At 30.3% G+C, this 15,626-nt stretch overlaps 1 protein-coding gene across 3 annotated transcripts; it reads right to left on the minus strand.

The window, feature by feature from the left end:
• Positions 1-2,165: 2,165 nt before the first annotated feature.
• Positions 2,166-9,133, minus strand: LOC129873976 (F-box protein At5g07610-like). Of its 3 annotated transcripts, none has more exons than XM_055949185.1 (3): positions 8,942-9,133; positions 4,023-4,137; positions 2,166-3,473 (listed from the first exon to the last, which is right to left on the minus strand). In XM_055949185.1, exons 2-3 carry the CDS (start codon positions 4,131-4,133, stop codon positions 2,376-2,378), a joined length of 1,209 nt encoding a protein of 402 aa, XP_055805160.1. In that variant the 5' UTR covers positions 4,134-4,137; positions 8,942-9,133; the 3' UTR covers positions 2,166-2,375. The 3 variants fall into 3 exon arrangements, with proteins under 3 accessions (XP_055805160.1, XP_055805159.1, XP_055805161.1); XM_055949184.1 differs by lacking the exon at positions 8,942-9,133 and adding an exon at positions 5,930-6,132; XM_055949186.1 differs by lacking the exon at positions 8,942-9,133 and adding an exon at positions 4,217-4,235.
• Between the last annotated feature and the right edge of the window lie 6,493 nt (positions 9,134-15,626).

Below are 15,626 nucleotides of genomic sequence, written 5' to 3' on the forward strand. Positions count from 1 at the left end.
ATTACAAAAAATATGAAGAAACAAAAATATTTTATTGATAAATAGTGCGGGTACAATTATGTTCCTCCATTGATTCTTTTCTCTGGATTTTCTCCTTGATTCGCAAGCTGTTAGTGACATATTTCTCGAATTAGGATGATTTGGATTTGATCTCTATCATCATTCGAGGATCGTTAGTGGCGTATTTCTCGAGGTCGTTAATGACGTATTTCTCGAACTAGCTAAGATGATTTGAACTTGATCATCATGAAATGATTTGTGGATCTTCTTAAAGTATTTGATTATTAAGAAGAGTTTGACATATTTTGATTGAATATTCCATGAGTTTGTGGAATTTTCGAGATGCATTTTCAAGAAAATATATAGTACCCTTTATATAAGACATGAATTAAGGTTTAGGGGAATAGCCTATAAAAAATCCTAACTGAAATACGATTCATCTACAAAAATTTGATGTCTACACTTATTATTTTGATTTTACTTGATAAAAGTTTTGAGGGAGATGAAATTTTTCAATGTTTTAATAAATGGACAAACTCTTGACTTTTTAAATTCCACTAAAGGAGTGAAACAAGGAAAATCCTGTGTCTCAAGCATTGTTCATTTTAGTTGCAAATGTTATATCCAAAGATTTGAATGCTTTATTTGAAGATAATCATCATATTTACATATACACACAATTTTTTTCATAAGTTATACATGTATTATTTATTTATTTATAATAAAAGGTAAAATGATAACCAAGTTATTAGATGATATTGAAATCAATGCAGAAAAATTGATGTTTCTACACCCAACCAAACAAAACGAATAGGAAATTTGGCAGATAATTCATGGAGTCAGCCACTGTGTTGCCAAGGAAAACTATTAACAATGACCTGGTTTTGTCAATATGTTTAGCTTGATCACGGCATTAGACGATTTACGTCATGCAATGCATATTCGTCATACTCAGTACATTCTATAGTACTGACGCATATGCCCATCTAGTGCAGTGGCTTGGAAGCAAGCTATCTTGACCATCTTCCGAAGTTCTAAATAATTTACTGATCAAAGGCATATTCATTTGCCTATATTATTTCAACACATTAATATTTGACTAAAGACTTGTAACAAAGAGTTGAAATTGTATTAGTTATATTATTATTGGGTCCATCCCATTTAATTGTAATAGGCAAAAGGTGTTTACGTCTCGGTTTGAATTGATTTTTGATCAAAATAAATATTAAATTTATTTTATTTTATTTAAGTTTTAAATTATTAAACTTAAATTAAATATATTATATTTTATCAATTTGGTTTGATTATTTGGCTATATTAACTATACATAAATGCACACTCTCCCCCCCCCTACTATTTACATTAAAAAGAAAATATTAAGTAAATATAATATCATTTCATTAAATATACTCAGCATAGATCAAATATATTTAACTATGTAGTGTCGTATTTAGAATTGAAGGCTTTTAATGTGATGTAATAAATTATGTGTACATTAAAATACTCAAAAGCTAAAGATTTTTTAAATTTTGTATTCCATATGACACAAGAAAAATTGGCCAATCCCTACGAGGAAAGAGACGCAAATGAACTTTGTGACTTTCATCATAATTTTAATCTACTTAAGAAATTACAGATAATTTATAGCCCAAATTATATATATATATATATATATATATATATATATATATATATATATATATATATATATTTATATAATTTGTAGGTTCGATTCGATTAAGTTTTTTATTATTTGAACTAATGTACGTGCATACGCAAAATTACTTGAAACCATTTGAGGCAATGCTCTGAAAATTACTGCATGGAGCTAGTCTAGATAGCAATACTTTATGTTTTAGGAAAGAGCGTTTTAGCAATGCGTGTCATATATATATTTTTTCACAAAAGAAAAAGCAACCTGAAGTATTTGATATCCTATCCAAGAGAACATGTTGAATAGCCTTTTAATTTGTACTATACAAAGTGCACTATAGTACTCGTAACTTATAAGATTGATTTCTCTTAACTCTAACAACATGGTTGAATATATTTGTTGTTTGCATTAAGCATTGTGTGCACAACACTCAAATGATAAAGTTGAAAAATGAAATAACAAAAATGAATAAATAAATATTCAGGGCAAAAGATAACAAAGAATGTCAATATCCACATGAAAAGATAACGGAGAATGTCCCACATGAAACAGCTCCTTACACAAAATCCTTAATTTACCAAAAAGAGAATGTCAACATGCATATTCATTTTATACATCCAAGTCACAATGTAAGCAAAGATTCAAAAGAGCTGTAAATTAAGTCATTTTCTACTCTACGGAAAAACCATGGACATAGTAAATTAAGGCAGGCTCCTTCCGCTCAATGTAGCATAGCAAGGCTGTTTATGTAGGGAAAGAACTTTTTCCCCGAACCCATAGCGCTTGACCTTGCTATACACTCAACTTTCTGCTCCCTGATGTGATAAAAGTATATGAATCTGCCAACCTGAATCGCTACAGCATCACTGTTAACACAGGGTAGTACCTTGCACGCTCGAGTAAGCCTCCTTTTGGGTCCAAGATTGATGCTAACACTCTGCTTCAGGCTCATTTCCATGCCTTGGTAGATATCTATTAAGAAAACATTTTCACATTCGTTATAAGCAGTAATGTAGCTCAGCTCACCTTCCATCTGTGTTAAGGATCCATGCCTGCCAAATTGAACAGGTAAAGATATAACTGCAGGGATCTCTTCTTTTACATCAAAGGCCAATACTTCATTTGATTTCGTCTCATAGTAAGCAACCCCCTTCATAAACAAACCTCCACCAACAAGAGACGGATTTTCTAGATCAGAACAGTATGCAGAAGAGCAGCTCCAAGAATTTGATTCTGAAGAGTAAATCTCAAAGCCGATTATTGGCTGATCAAGCATAGGAAATGCACAGACAACATGATAATACGCTTCAATGTTACGCAGAGAAGGCTCAAATGCTAGAACTACTGCCGGTTCATCCCCATGATAATACCGAGGAGGAGGGAGAATTTTCCAGTCTTGGGTTGCGGGATTGCAAACATAATACTTCTCCGACCCCTGACAAAGGAGCAACCCGCTGCAAGAGCTTAGAATTTTGACAACTTCAGGCAAGAATTCAAGGGCTGGGCTGGGAACTCCACTTGTAGAATGGTCTAGAGATAAGAACATAGTGTTCATATCCCATATCTCCATATTTTGATAGAAGTAGCCTGAAAAAATCTGGCAAGAGAAACTTTGTTGGTGGGTTAATAAGGGACTAGCTATCCATTTGTCCCAATCTTTGGACACAGCCTTAAACTTCATAAGCGATTTAGCAGGAAGGAATGGGAGTACATGCTCCTTCACCACATCTTTTATCTTCTTATTCCCTTCCCTTATGATGTGTGTAGGAAATTCATCTTCCTTCTGATAAGCGTCAGCCTTAAAGCCATAACCTGCAAGCTGCAGTACAAGAGAAGAGTCTTCTCAAAATCAAGAGATTTTGCTCTCATAGACTCTTTTCCTTGCTTATTCTAAGGAGAAAGATTACTTCTACAAAGCCGAATGGTCTAGAAGAAGACGCTATAAAGGAAACAGGGGACTAAAGATTGGCTCATCATGAAACATAATGGGATATTCAATTAATTGAAGCCTGTACATTGCATGACTTGTTAGTCAAGAGCATTCATCATCAAAAAGAAAAGAAAATGATCGAAGAAGATGGTAATACATGAGAGCTAGGCTACACCACTAATCATCTGAAGAACGCTTCGAACTTTTATCCAATATTTTTGCCAAACATGATTCAGAACTAACAGAACATGTCCATTTTAACTGCTGTATTAAGTCACAAAGTTAGTGCATACAACACAATTATTAAAAAGAGAAGGCTTTAACGAGCAATAAATAGCGAAAACAGTTGCTACATTACTCTTTGCAGATAAGTTGTACTACCTATGGGCCTCTTTTTATGGAAAGAAGATCAATCTTTCATAAACTTCTTGAACATACCTGGTGAATACCGTGCCTCTGAGTTGAAGTTGCTGAGGGAAATCCCTTGAAGATATTAAGAGAACTATAGTCAGAGTCATCATTGATGTAGTCTGCTTGAGAGAAATCCATTTTTCTGCAATTAGAAAATAGTCATTCCAAAACTTGTATATCAGCAAGAAAAAGATCAAAGATTAACAGTTTAAGAAATTTACAGGCAATGTAAGAGGCTGATTCCGTGAAATTTCTATTAAATTCCAATATATTTTTTTCTTTTTCAAAAGAATTACAACAAGAACCCCATGAAAAGCAAACAAAAAAAAAGATGGAGAAAACAAATAAACAATGGTATCAAAAACACATTTAACACATTGGAAACACAGAAAGGAAAAGACAAAATAGTGAAATTATTGATGGAGAAAACGATCTCTGAAATCACAATCACAATCACAATCACAATCATAGAGCAATGTCTAGTCTTTTCTCTGCAAAACAAATTTCACCAAAAAAAAGAGAGAGAGGATTATCGTTACAATTAATTCATGTACATCTAACACTTTCTACATTATTATTCATTTCTAATACTCAACTCTTTTTTTTATCAAAATATTATTCAATTTAATTATTAATTTTTATATATATTTTCTCCTAAAAATATTTTTCACTCATCCACCAAATATCAAAACTAGAATTGCATCATGCCAACTACCAAATACAGTCAAACTTTTTTGCAACAAAATCCTTTGTTCCGACATATTTTGATTGTTATAGGTTCACCATTGTACACCTATAACCACATTAAATATCCAAAAAATAATATATACTCTTCATCTCTTAATATTATAAAAAGTTTAAAAAATATTTATTTAAATTTAAAATTTCTAATAGATATTTAAATCTAGGACCTCATAATTCTTAATCCACTTTATTAATCACTAGGTGAAATCCTTGAGTGCTATCCAATTATTACTAATATCATCATTCTTACTCTAAACTTTATCTTACTATAAGTCATACAAGCATCACTTATGACGAGAAGTAAAATGATAACTAAATTATTTGATATTATAAATTTTAAAGTAGAAAATTAGTGAAACAAAACGAATAAGAAGATTAACAAAGATAACTAGTTTTGTCAACGCAAGCAAATTTGACAAAAACTTTGTAACAAAGAATTGAAATTCTATCATTATTGGGGAGTCTATTCCCACTTGGTTGTAGTTAATAGGAATGTACCAAATTACTTGGGATCAAGTTTTGCATTATATGGAGGAAAATTACAAAAAAATAATTAAAATCATAAAATTCAAAAAAATTCTTTATTTTCTCAAATTCTAAATTTTGTATCAGATTAAAATAAGAGAAACAAATTAAAACAGGAAGTATATGATTAGTCCATTTATTTATTCAGCCCATCAAGAAAATTGTTTTGATATGCTGTTCAAATTGATCAATAGAAATTTGTGTCAAAATAATTTCATTTTTTTAATTTTATATGTTATATATAATTATAACAATTTTTTTTTTTTACGTTTCTGAGTAATAGATTGAAATTAATAAAAGACGGAGGAAAACAAGGGATTCAAACAGGGGCAGAGCTACGGGATTCATCAATAAAAAATTATGTCATTTATATTTATATATAATTAAAATAATATTTTTTACACACATACATATGTAAACATTAAAGGTTTAATCCTTCTGGCGTCTTTGCGTGTTTAATTTTTATATTTGGAATGGAAAGAAGTTATCGAATGCATCAAAACAGATACAGTATCATATATCGAAATAGAGAAAGACAACCAAAAAGGTAATTCTGATTGCGAAAACGACAACAAAATCTCGGCAAAAGTAAACACAATCAAAGATGAAATCACAATTAAAACATGATCGGCACCTCTGGATGAAAAAAGAAAAAAAAAACTCACAGAGATAGCGAACTGTAGTCGTTTTCTGATCAACAAAAAAATTAAATCCGGAGAAAGAAATTTGAGAAATTGATGATGAAGTTTGAGAGTTTTTCTGAGATTTTTGGTTAAGATCAACCTTTTTTAAGAATTTTTTGTGGATTTGAGAGTGATGGAGTTCAGAAATGGTGTGTGAAGAGTAGGTTCTGTTTAGGAGACTGACGAGAAAAGGCAATGTTGGGCAATAAAAGAGGAAATTCTCGTTGCGGGGTGGGGTGGGGGTACGTGGCGAATCTTTATTGGCTTTACGCCGTCCTCCTTTTTAAGTCAAGTCTCCCTTTGCTTTTTTCCTAGTAGTTTTCTACTCCATTTTTTTTTTCTAAATATGAAATGAAATGGAAATCTCAGCGCTTGAGAACTATGCACCTTTTTCCCTAATAATAGGAGGGGTTACGGAATTTTTTTCTACCTTACTTATATTTACACTAAATTAAAGAATATATAATGTATGTACATAATTTTATTAGTTCATCGCCATATATTTTGAAACTTACAAACTTGTACTTTTTTTTGGTAAGATAAATGATGTGTATTTTCTTAAAAAAAATAAAAGATAAACTAATGAGTTAATTTTACATTTTAAAAAAATTAAAAATCATGGTTTGAAATCCTAATTTATTTAATTTTTTTGAGAAATTGGAATTTGTGATCATCATCATAAATCGGATGTGGAGAAGCTGATTTGAAAACATGACTTCATATTCGTGTTTTAAAAAATGGGGCATGAGGTGAGACATTTTATGCAGTATAGGGCGGAGTGTAAGCCTCGAGACACAAGGCTTAAGTCTCATGGATCCACGGAACGTACATTTTATGCCCAAAATTTATGTTTTTACGCTTGAATTTACGCCTAATAAATCTACGCCTTTAATTTTGTGCCTCAGAACATTTTCGATATGCCCTCCTCGAGACTCGCCCCAAAAATATTTTTTAAAACCCTACTTCACATAACATATCCAAACGCCTATGACAACATTTGATATCCAAAAAATAACTATTTTTTTTTATTTCGTCATATTATAAAAGGTTTGAAAAATCTATATTTGAATTTGAAATATCTAATAAATATTTAATTTGAGATCACAATTCTTAATCCACTTTATTAATCCCTCAGTTACATTCTAGAGTGCTATCCAATTATTACTAGCATCATCATTCTTATTCAAAAACTTTAGCTTACTGTAAGTCATACAAGCATTACTTATGATGAGAAGTAAAATGATAACTAAATTATTACACATACTAAATTTAAAGTCGAAAATTAGTGAAACAAAACGAATAGGAAGATTTTCAAAGACGACTAGTTTTGTCAACGCATGCAAATTTGACAGAGACTATGTAACAAAGAATTAAAATTACATCATTATTGTGAAGTTTATTCCCACTTGGATGTAGCTAATAGGATTATAGGAATGTACCAAATTACTTGGGGATCAAGTTTTGCATTAGACGTAAGGGTGTGCAAAATTTGATTGAATCGAAAAAATATTATTAAGTTATTGGGTTAACGAATTTTTAATGATTTTATAAAAAAATAATTATTGGGTTAACGTTTCGATTTCGGTTTTTAATATTGAATTATTGGGTGAACCGATAAGTCATTAAGACGGTAGTATTTTACTACTTTACTCTTCATAAATATTAAATATTAATAATTAACTTAACTAGACAAAATATGTCTATATCACTACCCTACACAATCTACCTATTTTACAATACTAATTCACACCACTTTAGTCTTTATTTTTTTCTCAAAACCTAAAGATTAAGCGACGGTGTCAGTGAGAATTTGCAAGGAGGGTTCGCAAGAACTAAAAACAGCGATGACGATTTTCTTAGAGAAGTGAGAAGTCATATATTTATTTTATGACCATTTTTTTATTGGGCAAATCGAAAATCAAACCGTTAATGACCCAAATCGATAAATCGAAAATTGATATAAAAATATCTTATTTGGTTTAACGTATTTAAAAATCGAAAATCGATAAACCGAACTGATAATACATAAAATCGAATCGAACTGATCGATGCACATGAGAAAATTTAAAATCATAAAATTTAAAAAATTTATCTACTTTTTAAAATTTCGTATCAAATTAAAATAAGCAAAAGCAAATTAAAACGGAAGTATATCATCATCACATATAAACTGCACGTCATTACCTAACCAACTTGACTGAGTTCTAATATATTAGAAAACCACCAATATATTCTTCTATTAAGATTTTATACACGCAAACGCAATATAAATAAAACGAAAAAGAAAAAGCCTGTAAGAAAATCAAAAAGCAGATGGTGAACATAGAATCTATTAGATACCTGTGTTAAATTTCCATATAATTTCATGCAATAACAGGGACATATAGAATTGGCAAAATTAGTTCATAAAATATAATAAATACAATTCCTTCAAGTTTGAAAGGATTATTGATTCTTAAGTCGTTAAAAGAAATTGTTTTGATATACCTTTCAAATTGAACAATAAAAAATGGTGTCAAAATATTTTCAAGAAAATATTATTATTTTTTGATATGTTAATATAAACATACTAAAGAAAAAAAAAGACATTTTTGAGTAATAGAGTGAAATAATAAAAGACGGAGAAAATGAAGGACTCAAACAGGGGTGGAGCTAACAAAGATCGGGTCAAAAATTATATATTTTATATATGATAATTTTTTTACACACGTAGAGAGAGGTTGAACTCCTTTGATCTTGTGTTTACTTCTTATATTTTCATCCTTTTGCTAAATTTTTTGGATCTGACACTGAATTCAAAGAAGTTATCGAGTGCATCAAAAGAGATGCCATATAATCGAAACAGAGAAAGACAAAAAACGAAAAAAGAATTCTGATTGCGAAGACAATAACGAAATCTCAAAACAGAAAACAGAATCAAAGTGGAAATCACAATAAAAACATGATCGGTAAGTAAAAAATATAACTTTAGATGAAAAAAAAGCAAAAACTCACAGAGATAGCGAAGTGTAGTCGTTTTCTGATCAACAAAAAAAATTAACTCCTGAGAAAGAAAGTTCAGAAATTGATGATGAAGCTTAACAGTTTTGCTGAGATTTTTGGTTGAGAGCAACTTTTTTTAAGATTTTTTTTTTGGGGGGTTTGAGAGTGATGAGTTCAAAAATGGTGTGTGAAGAATTGGTTCTGTTTAGTAGACTGGCGAGGAAAGGCAATCTTCGGCAATAAGAGAGGAAATTCTCGTTGGGGGGTGGGTCGGGGTACGTGGCGAATTTTTATTGGCTCTACCCCGTCTTCATTTTAAGTCAAGTCTCCGTTTAGCTTTTTCCAATACGTAAATAAAATTTAGTTGCTACTATTACAGATATAATAATTACTCTCACTAATCACATTTATTAACAATTCAAACTAATGTCTACTTTATTTATTAGTACTAACCAAATTTATTATTTCTCACCAAAAATCATATCGCATGATGATACAATTATTAAGGATATTGACCAACAAACAACTTAAAAGTAATAATATTGATTTGTCTTCTCGGTCATTTGCTCAAGAAATGCATACTCAACATGAGGAGATTGTGTGTGTTATGTGGGAGGATTATATTAAATAGTTAATAGTACATTACAACTCATGTACAATTTAATTTTTTTACTGAACTAAAGTTCGATCAATAAATATTGTATATTTTTTAGAATAGTATTGTGAGATTGTATTATACTCTTGTTTTTAAATTTTGATTATTTGGTTAGATTGTATAAAGAATTTTGATAATTTTCACAACTTATAGAATTTTATGTTTATAACCAAAAAATACAACTTAAAAGTTCAAATTGTACATCCAAACAAAATTTCAACTTCATGTTATATGATTTTATATCATGATTTCAAATCATGATTTAATCTCACTTGACCAAACGGGCCCTAAATATGAAATGAAATGGAAATCTCGTAGCTGAGAAATAGACACCTTTTACCCTAGAGATAAAAGGAAGGGTTATGGTGGAAAAAAATACCTTATTTAAATTTACACTAAATTAAAGAATATATGATGTATGTACGCAAATTTATTAGTTAATCGCAATATATTTTGAAATATAAATTTATGGGTTAAGTTTTACATTTTAAAAATTAAAATTATGATTTGGAATCCTAAGTTATGTTTTTTGGGAGAAATTGAGATTTGAAATCATAATACCAAATATGTTGATTTGAAATCATGAGCTCATATCACATGTTCAAATGCAAGCTTAATATAATCCATTGGTATAACTAAAAGGCTAGTCCGATACACTTAAAGTTCTCGCTATGCATGAAGTTTGGAAAGAACCAGATAAAAAAGATCTATTGTAGATAATTTTATCATACATTTATGTACAAGATTATTTTCACGACTTGAACGCTTGATCTCCTGATCAACAATTTTAATTTATCAATTACGCCAGAACTTTCCATTGATATAACTCTTAATCAAGTTTATTGTAAATAACAAGTGCAAGTAATTTTTGTTGAAGAGAGCAGTAGAGGGATGCCTATGATAGAGTACTGGATTTATTTAAATATTTATCGAGCCAATCAATACGACAATGAAAGGGAAACAAAATTTCCTTACTTGGAATATAGGTTTATTTAAGAACAAGTCTTAATTCCAGTTTCACACTAGCCCATTGGTTCTATACCCGACGCATAAGTGAAAGTTTTTCCGGCCCTTTGCTAATCGGGGCGAACACTCCGAAAATAAAAAATGCCCATTTTTTTATAGAAAAAGTCAAAGGGAAAATAACGGAGTGAAGGAGGGAAAAAGTAAGGAAACAAATTTCTTCCTCAATACTATCTCAACAAATTTCTTCCTCAATACTACCTCAACTTTTTCTTGGTCAACATACGGCATAAAAAGGGGAAAAATATCACCATTGATTGGCCCCAAATGTTTTCCTAACAAGATGTAAGAAAAATAATATGAGAAACTTCATCTTTGATTGGTCCCTAAAGTTTCTTATTCGGTTACCTTATATTAACCCCAAATTTGATCCCAAGGTGTCGTTTGGTTTCAAATGTTTTTGGAAAGAACTTGAAAAAAACTTGAGAATTAGTGAGCGTTTGGCCCCAGGTAATATGATCTTTGATCAAAATAATGAACAATAGACTCAAAGTAATAATTTCGCTTTGTCTTCTCGGTCACCTGATCTAGAAATGAAAGCTTGTCGGGAAGAGATTGTTCGTAGAATATAAAAAAAAATTATAAAAGAATATTTTGGTATTACCTCCTCCGAAAAAGAACAGTTTGAATGAAAAAAATTGAAAAAAAGAATAATTATTTTTAATTCGATTAATGTATTGCTTTTGCCTATAATGTTATTTTGTTGTTGTTGATTGTTATAAATTATGTTATAAGTTTTTTTTAAACGGAACATGTTCGTTATAAAATGATAACACAAACTTATGATATTTTAAATAATTTTTAGAACGTACAGATACAAAATAATATTTTTTGAAATTTCACCAAAACTTGAGAAAATTTAGGGTCAAACGCATGATGAAACTTCACCAAAATTTCTCTTAAAAATATTTGGGAACTTGGGGCCAAATGGCACCCAAGTATTTGGCCATATAATTTGTCATTACTTGGCAAATATAGAGTTGGCGAACATCCCAAGTTCTCAAGTTCTACAAAAAAAACTAGGCTAGCGTTGGCCCCCAAATTTTCAAATATTCTTGGCAATTTATTTTTGGGTGAAGTTTCACCATGTGTTTGGGCACAAATTTTTTCAAATATATTTGGTTGTTTCAAAAATATTATTTTATACCCATAAATTTTAAAATTATTAAAAATACTCATACGTTTGTGTTATCATTTTATAATTAACATGTTCCATTAAAAAAAATATTATGACATAATTGATAATAATCAACAAAACAAAATAACAATATGGGTAAGAACAATACATTAATCGAAATAAAAACAAATTATTCTTTTTTCTCAGTCTTATCACTCAAACTATTATTTCCGAAATAGTCTAGTTATTTATTAATAGATAGAGATGTTATTTAATGGTGTTGGTCGGCCATGTTAATGGAGTAAGTTGATAGATAAATATTAGTTTGATTTTAATAAATGAAGGTTGTTTTTATAAAATATAAAAATTTGGGGTAATTTTTTAATTTTTAAAACTTCCCAAATATTAGAACTTGGCTCAAGTTCTAGCTTAGTTTTTTCTAGAACTTGAGAACTTGGGATGTTGCCAAATATATTTGTCAAATAATGGCAAATTATATGGTCAAACACTAGTTCTCAAGTTTTTTTTCAAAAATTATTTGGGGCCAAACGACACCTAGTATTTGGGCCAAGTTTAATATTTGAAAATTTTAAAAAATACCCAAACTCTTATATTTTATAAAAATACTCATCGTTTATTAATTTCAACTAATATTTATTTACTAACTTACTCCATTAACGTGGCCAACCAACATCATTAAATAACATACCTATCTATTATGAGGAAATACATCAAAACCCTCCTAATCTTGACAGCAAAACTTACTTTAGCATTTTAAGTACACGGGCGTTTAAATATCCCCCTTAACAACTTTGAAATGATTTAAATATCACCCTGGGATCATAATACCACTCTCAACTGCTACATCATCACCATATAAGCACCACATCACTGCTATGTCAGCACCACGTCATTAATTTTATTTATTTAGTTTTATTTATTCTTTAACACTTCTTATATTAATTTTTCCTAATTGATTAATTAAAAATATATATTTTTTTAAATCAAAATATAAAATATGACCCATTTTTATTTCCCCCCAAACCCTAGCCCCACCTACTCCTCGCTTCTTTCTTCTTCCTTCTTCACCATTTTTGTCCTTTCTTTACTGTTTTTTTTTTCTCTTCAGATTTTTGACTCTTTTTTTCCTTATCTTTTTCCTTTCTTTCTTTTCCCTCGAAATGAGATAAACAAATAAGAATGGAGACTTTCTTCCTCTAAAAATAAATCACCATTAATATATCTTAATTTCTCACCAAGATGTTCATCAATGGCGAATTTGAGAAAATTGAAATTTCAAAGTAAATATGTAATTGGTATTTCAATGATCAGTATGCCGAATGGGTATAGTAGAGTTGAAGATGAAGTTGGAGGAAAAAATTATGCTTCTATGAAGAAGAAGGTATAGTGGGGACGAATAAAGAAAGAAAAAGATTTAAGAAAAATTGTGGCCAATAAAAAAATTTACATATCATTCATAAAACTTTCATTGAAATCTCTTGAAATTCATGGTCATGATTCATTAAGAACATACTTGAAACTAGCATATAGCATATGGGTCATTGAAATTCATCTTGAAATCATGCAATGTGATGTGAATTATGTATAATTTAATCAATAATAATAAGATATATCATGAGTAAGAAGATCTAATGCAAAATCATGAAATTGGGGCTTTTAAAAGAAGAATTGAAAGAGATTTTGAGAGAAAACTTGGAATTTCATGGGTGAAAGGGACCATGGATGAATTCTCACATCCTTTGATCTTAGGAGCCCTAATTCGCAAAGAATTGAAGCTTTAACCTTGAGGAAATCCTTTGAATTGCTTGAGGAAGAAGAAGACTCTCGAGAGAACACTTTAGAGAGAATATTTTGTGTTTTAGGTGTTTGGGTGAGAATGAGAGGGTTAGAAGGGTTTAGGATAGTTAATAGGTTAGGACAAACCCCCCAAAACTGTCCACATTCATTAATGAAAATATAGAAAAAGACCAAAATGTCCCTGAACTTTAAGTGAGACTGTACCTGGACAGAGGACCCACCACAGTCCGTGAAGCTCACCACGGCTCGTAGTGAGTCAATTGGACTCTAGTCTGGAGAGGCCACCTCCACGGAGGCTGCCACGGCTCGTAGTGTCCACCACGGATCGTGGTCCCTCCTCTGGTACTCACCCTAAACTTGAAGTCTGGGGGTGGGTTCATGGAGGTCATCACAGATCATGGTTCATACCACGAACCGTGGAGCCATTCGTGGTTCTTCCTCCAGGATTCCATGATACCAGTGCACCTTCATGGTTGCTTTCCATGGCGCGTGGAGTGCACCAAAGCCCGTGAAGAGCTCCGTGAAGGACCACCTGGTGCCAAAGCTGAGATTTCTATAAAAAAAAAAACTTTGAACTCTATTTTTTGACTTTCCAACTTTCGGGGTTTTACGAAATGGAAGAAGGGTTTATGCAGTAATTGTGATAAACGTTAATGAGGAAGAAGATGAGGAAGGGACTTTTTGGATCATGTTAGAATTATTTATGTATCTAGCATATTATTGATATATCTGACACATTATTGAGTTAAAATTATATGTATCTAATTTTTATCATTATATCTGATTAAAATGTTTATGTATCCGAATAATTATACACATGTATTGGAGATTTGCACATTATTGAAGATTTACGCATGTATCTACCACATTGTTGATGTATCTGGTATATTATTGATGTATCTGACATATTATTGAGTTAGGATTATATGTATCTAATTTTTTTATAAATGTATCTGATTAAGTGTATGCGCATCTGATAAAATATATGGATGTATCTTAATAATAGTTCATGAATCCGAGTTAAGAAGTCTGAACTTTGCTAAATCGCCCAAAAAAAGATTTTGATTGTTTTAATTTTTTTAGGAGTTGTGATATGGCATATCTTTTAAAGTTGTTGCAAGCGAGATTTTCTGCTTAATTAATGACTTTTAGTTATCCCTTAACTAAGACACTCAATTAATGACTTTCAATTATATCCCTTAATTAGACACACTAATTGATATGTGTATCTATGATACATGTATTATAGACCCAAAATATGATAAGAACGTAATATTGTAAGCTAACGTAAATCTAAGTAATGAGCTCCTATAATACTGAGATTTGAATAGCGGATATAATTATTTTGACCGATCGGCTAAATATATAACCTGTCCTTTACAACAATGAGGTGTTTGCCAATAATTCTATTGCACAAAAACAAATGTGATATTCAGAATTGCAATAATTATAGAGATATTAAGTTGTTAAATTTTAGGGAAAACTACAGAATATATCAAACATTAATATGTTTAACATAAATAACTATAATTTATCTTTTTTATATTATATGGATATAATTAATTATTAAATAGCAAATTTAATTATACATAAATAATAATTTATTTATTTATATACGTAATTAAATAATTATTTAATTCAAGAAAGTTAATGGACTCCTAATTGTCCATAAATCTATCTTTTTTCTTCTCTCTCCAAATTAGTGTATAACCCCAAATTAGCACCTTCCACCCTCTTTCATGAATGATTATTTTTCTTCTTCTTTTCTTCTATGAATGATTCTTTCAAATATTTTTTTTAAAAAAAATTCAAACTTGATGACGCTCTGCTTACTCTTTTTTTCTTCAATAAAGTGTCGTTATTATTGGCTCGAGATGATGTACGAAACTTTATTGTCAGTAATGAGAGAAAGTTTTGAAGCTTAAGTTCAAATTACGGATTGATGAAATTGTTACTAAAATTAATGGGTGATGTTTTGAAAGATTGGATATATTACTAGGAGTTCATATCTCAAATTTGAGGTGCCAATTTGAAGTCTTTACAAGGAATCAAATATACGCATATATGCATTCTATTCACGTATC

Source organism: Solanum dulcamara, chromosome 11, assembly GCF_947179165.1.
Source record: "Solanum dulcamara chromosome 11, daSolDulc1.2, whole genome shotgun sequence".
Classification (NCBI taxonomy): domain Eukaryota; kingdom Viridiplantae; phylum Streptophyta; class Magnoliopsida; order Solanales; family Solanaceae; genus Solanum; species Solanum dulcamara.

Coding starts and splice junctions, on each gene's coding strand:
- LOC129873976 (XM_055949185.1), bottom strand. CDS start 4,133: ATGGATTTCTCTCAAGCAGACTACATCAATGATGACTCTGACTATAGT. Junction 3,474..4,022: donor AGAGGCACGGTATTCACCAG/GTATGTTCAAGA, acceptor CTTGTACTGCAG/CTTGCAGGTTATGGCTTTAA.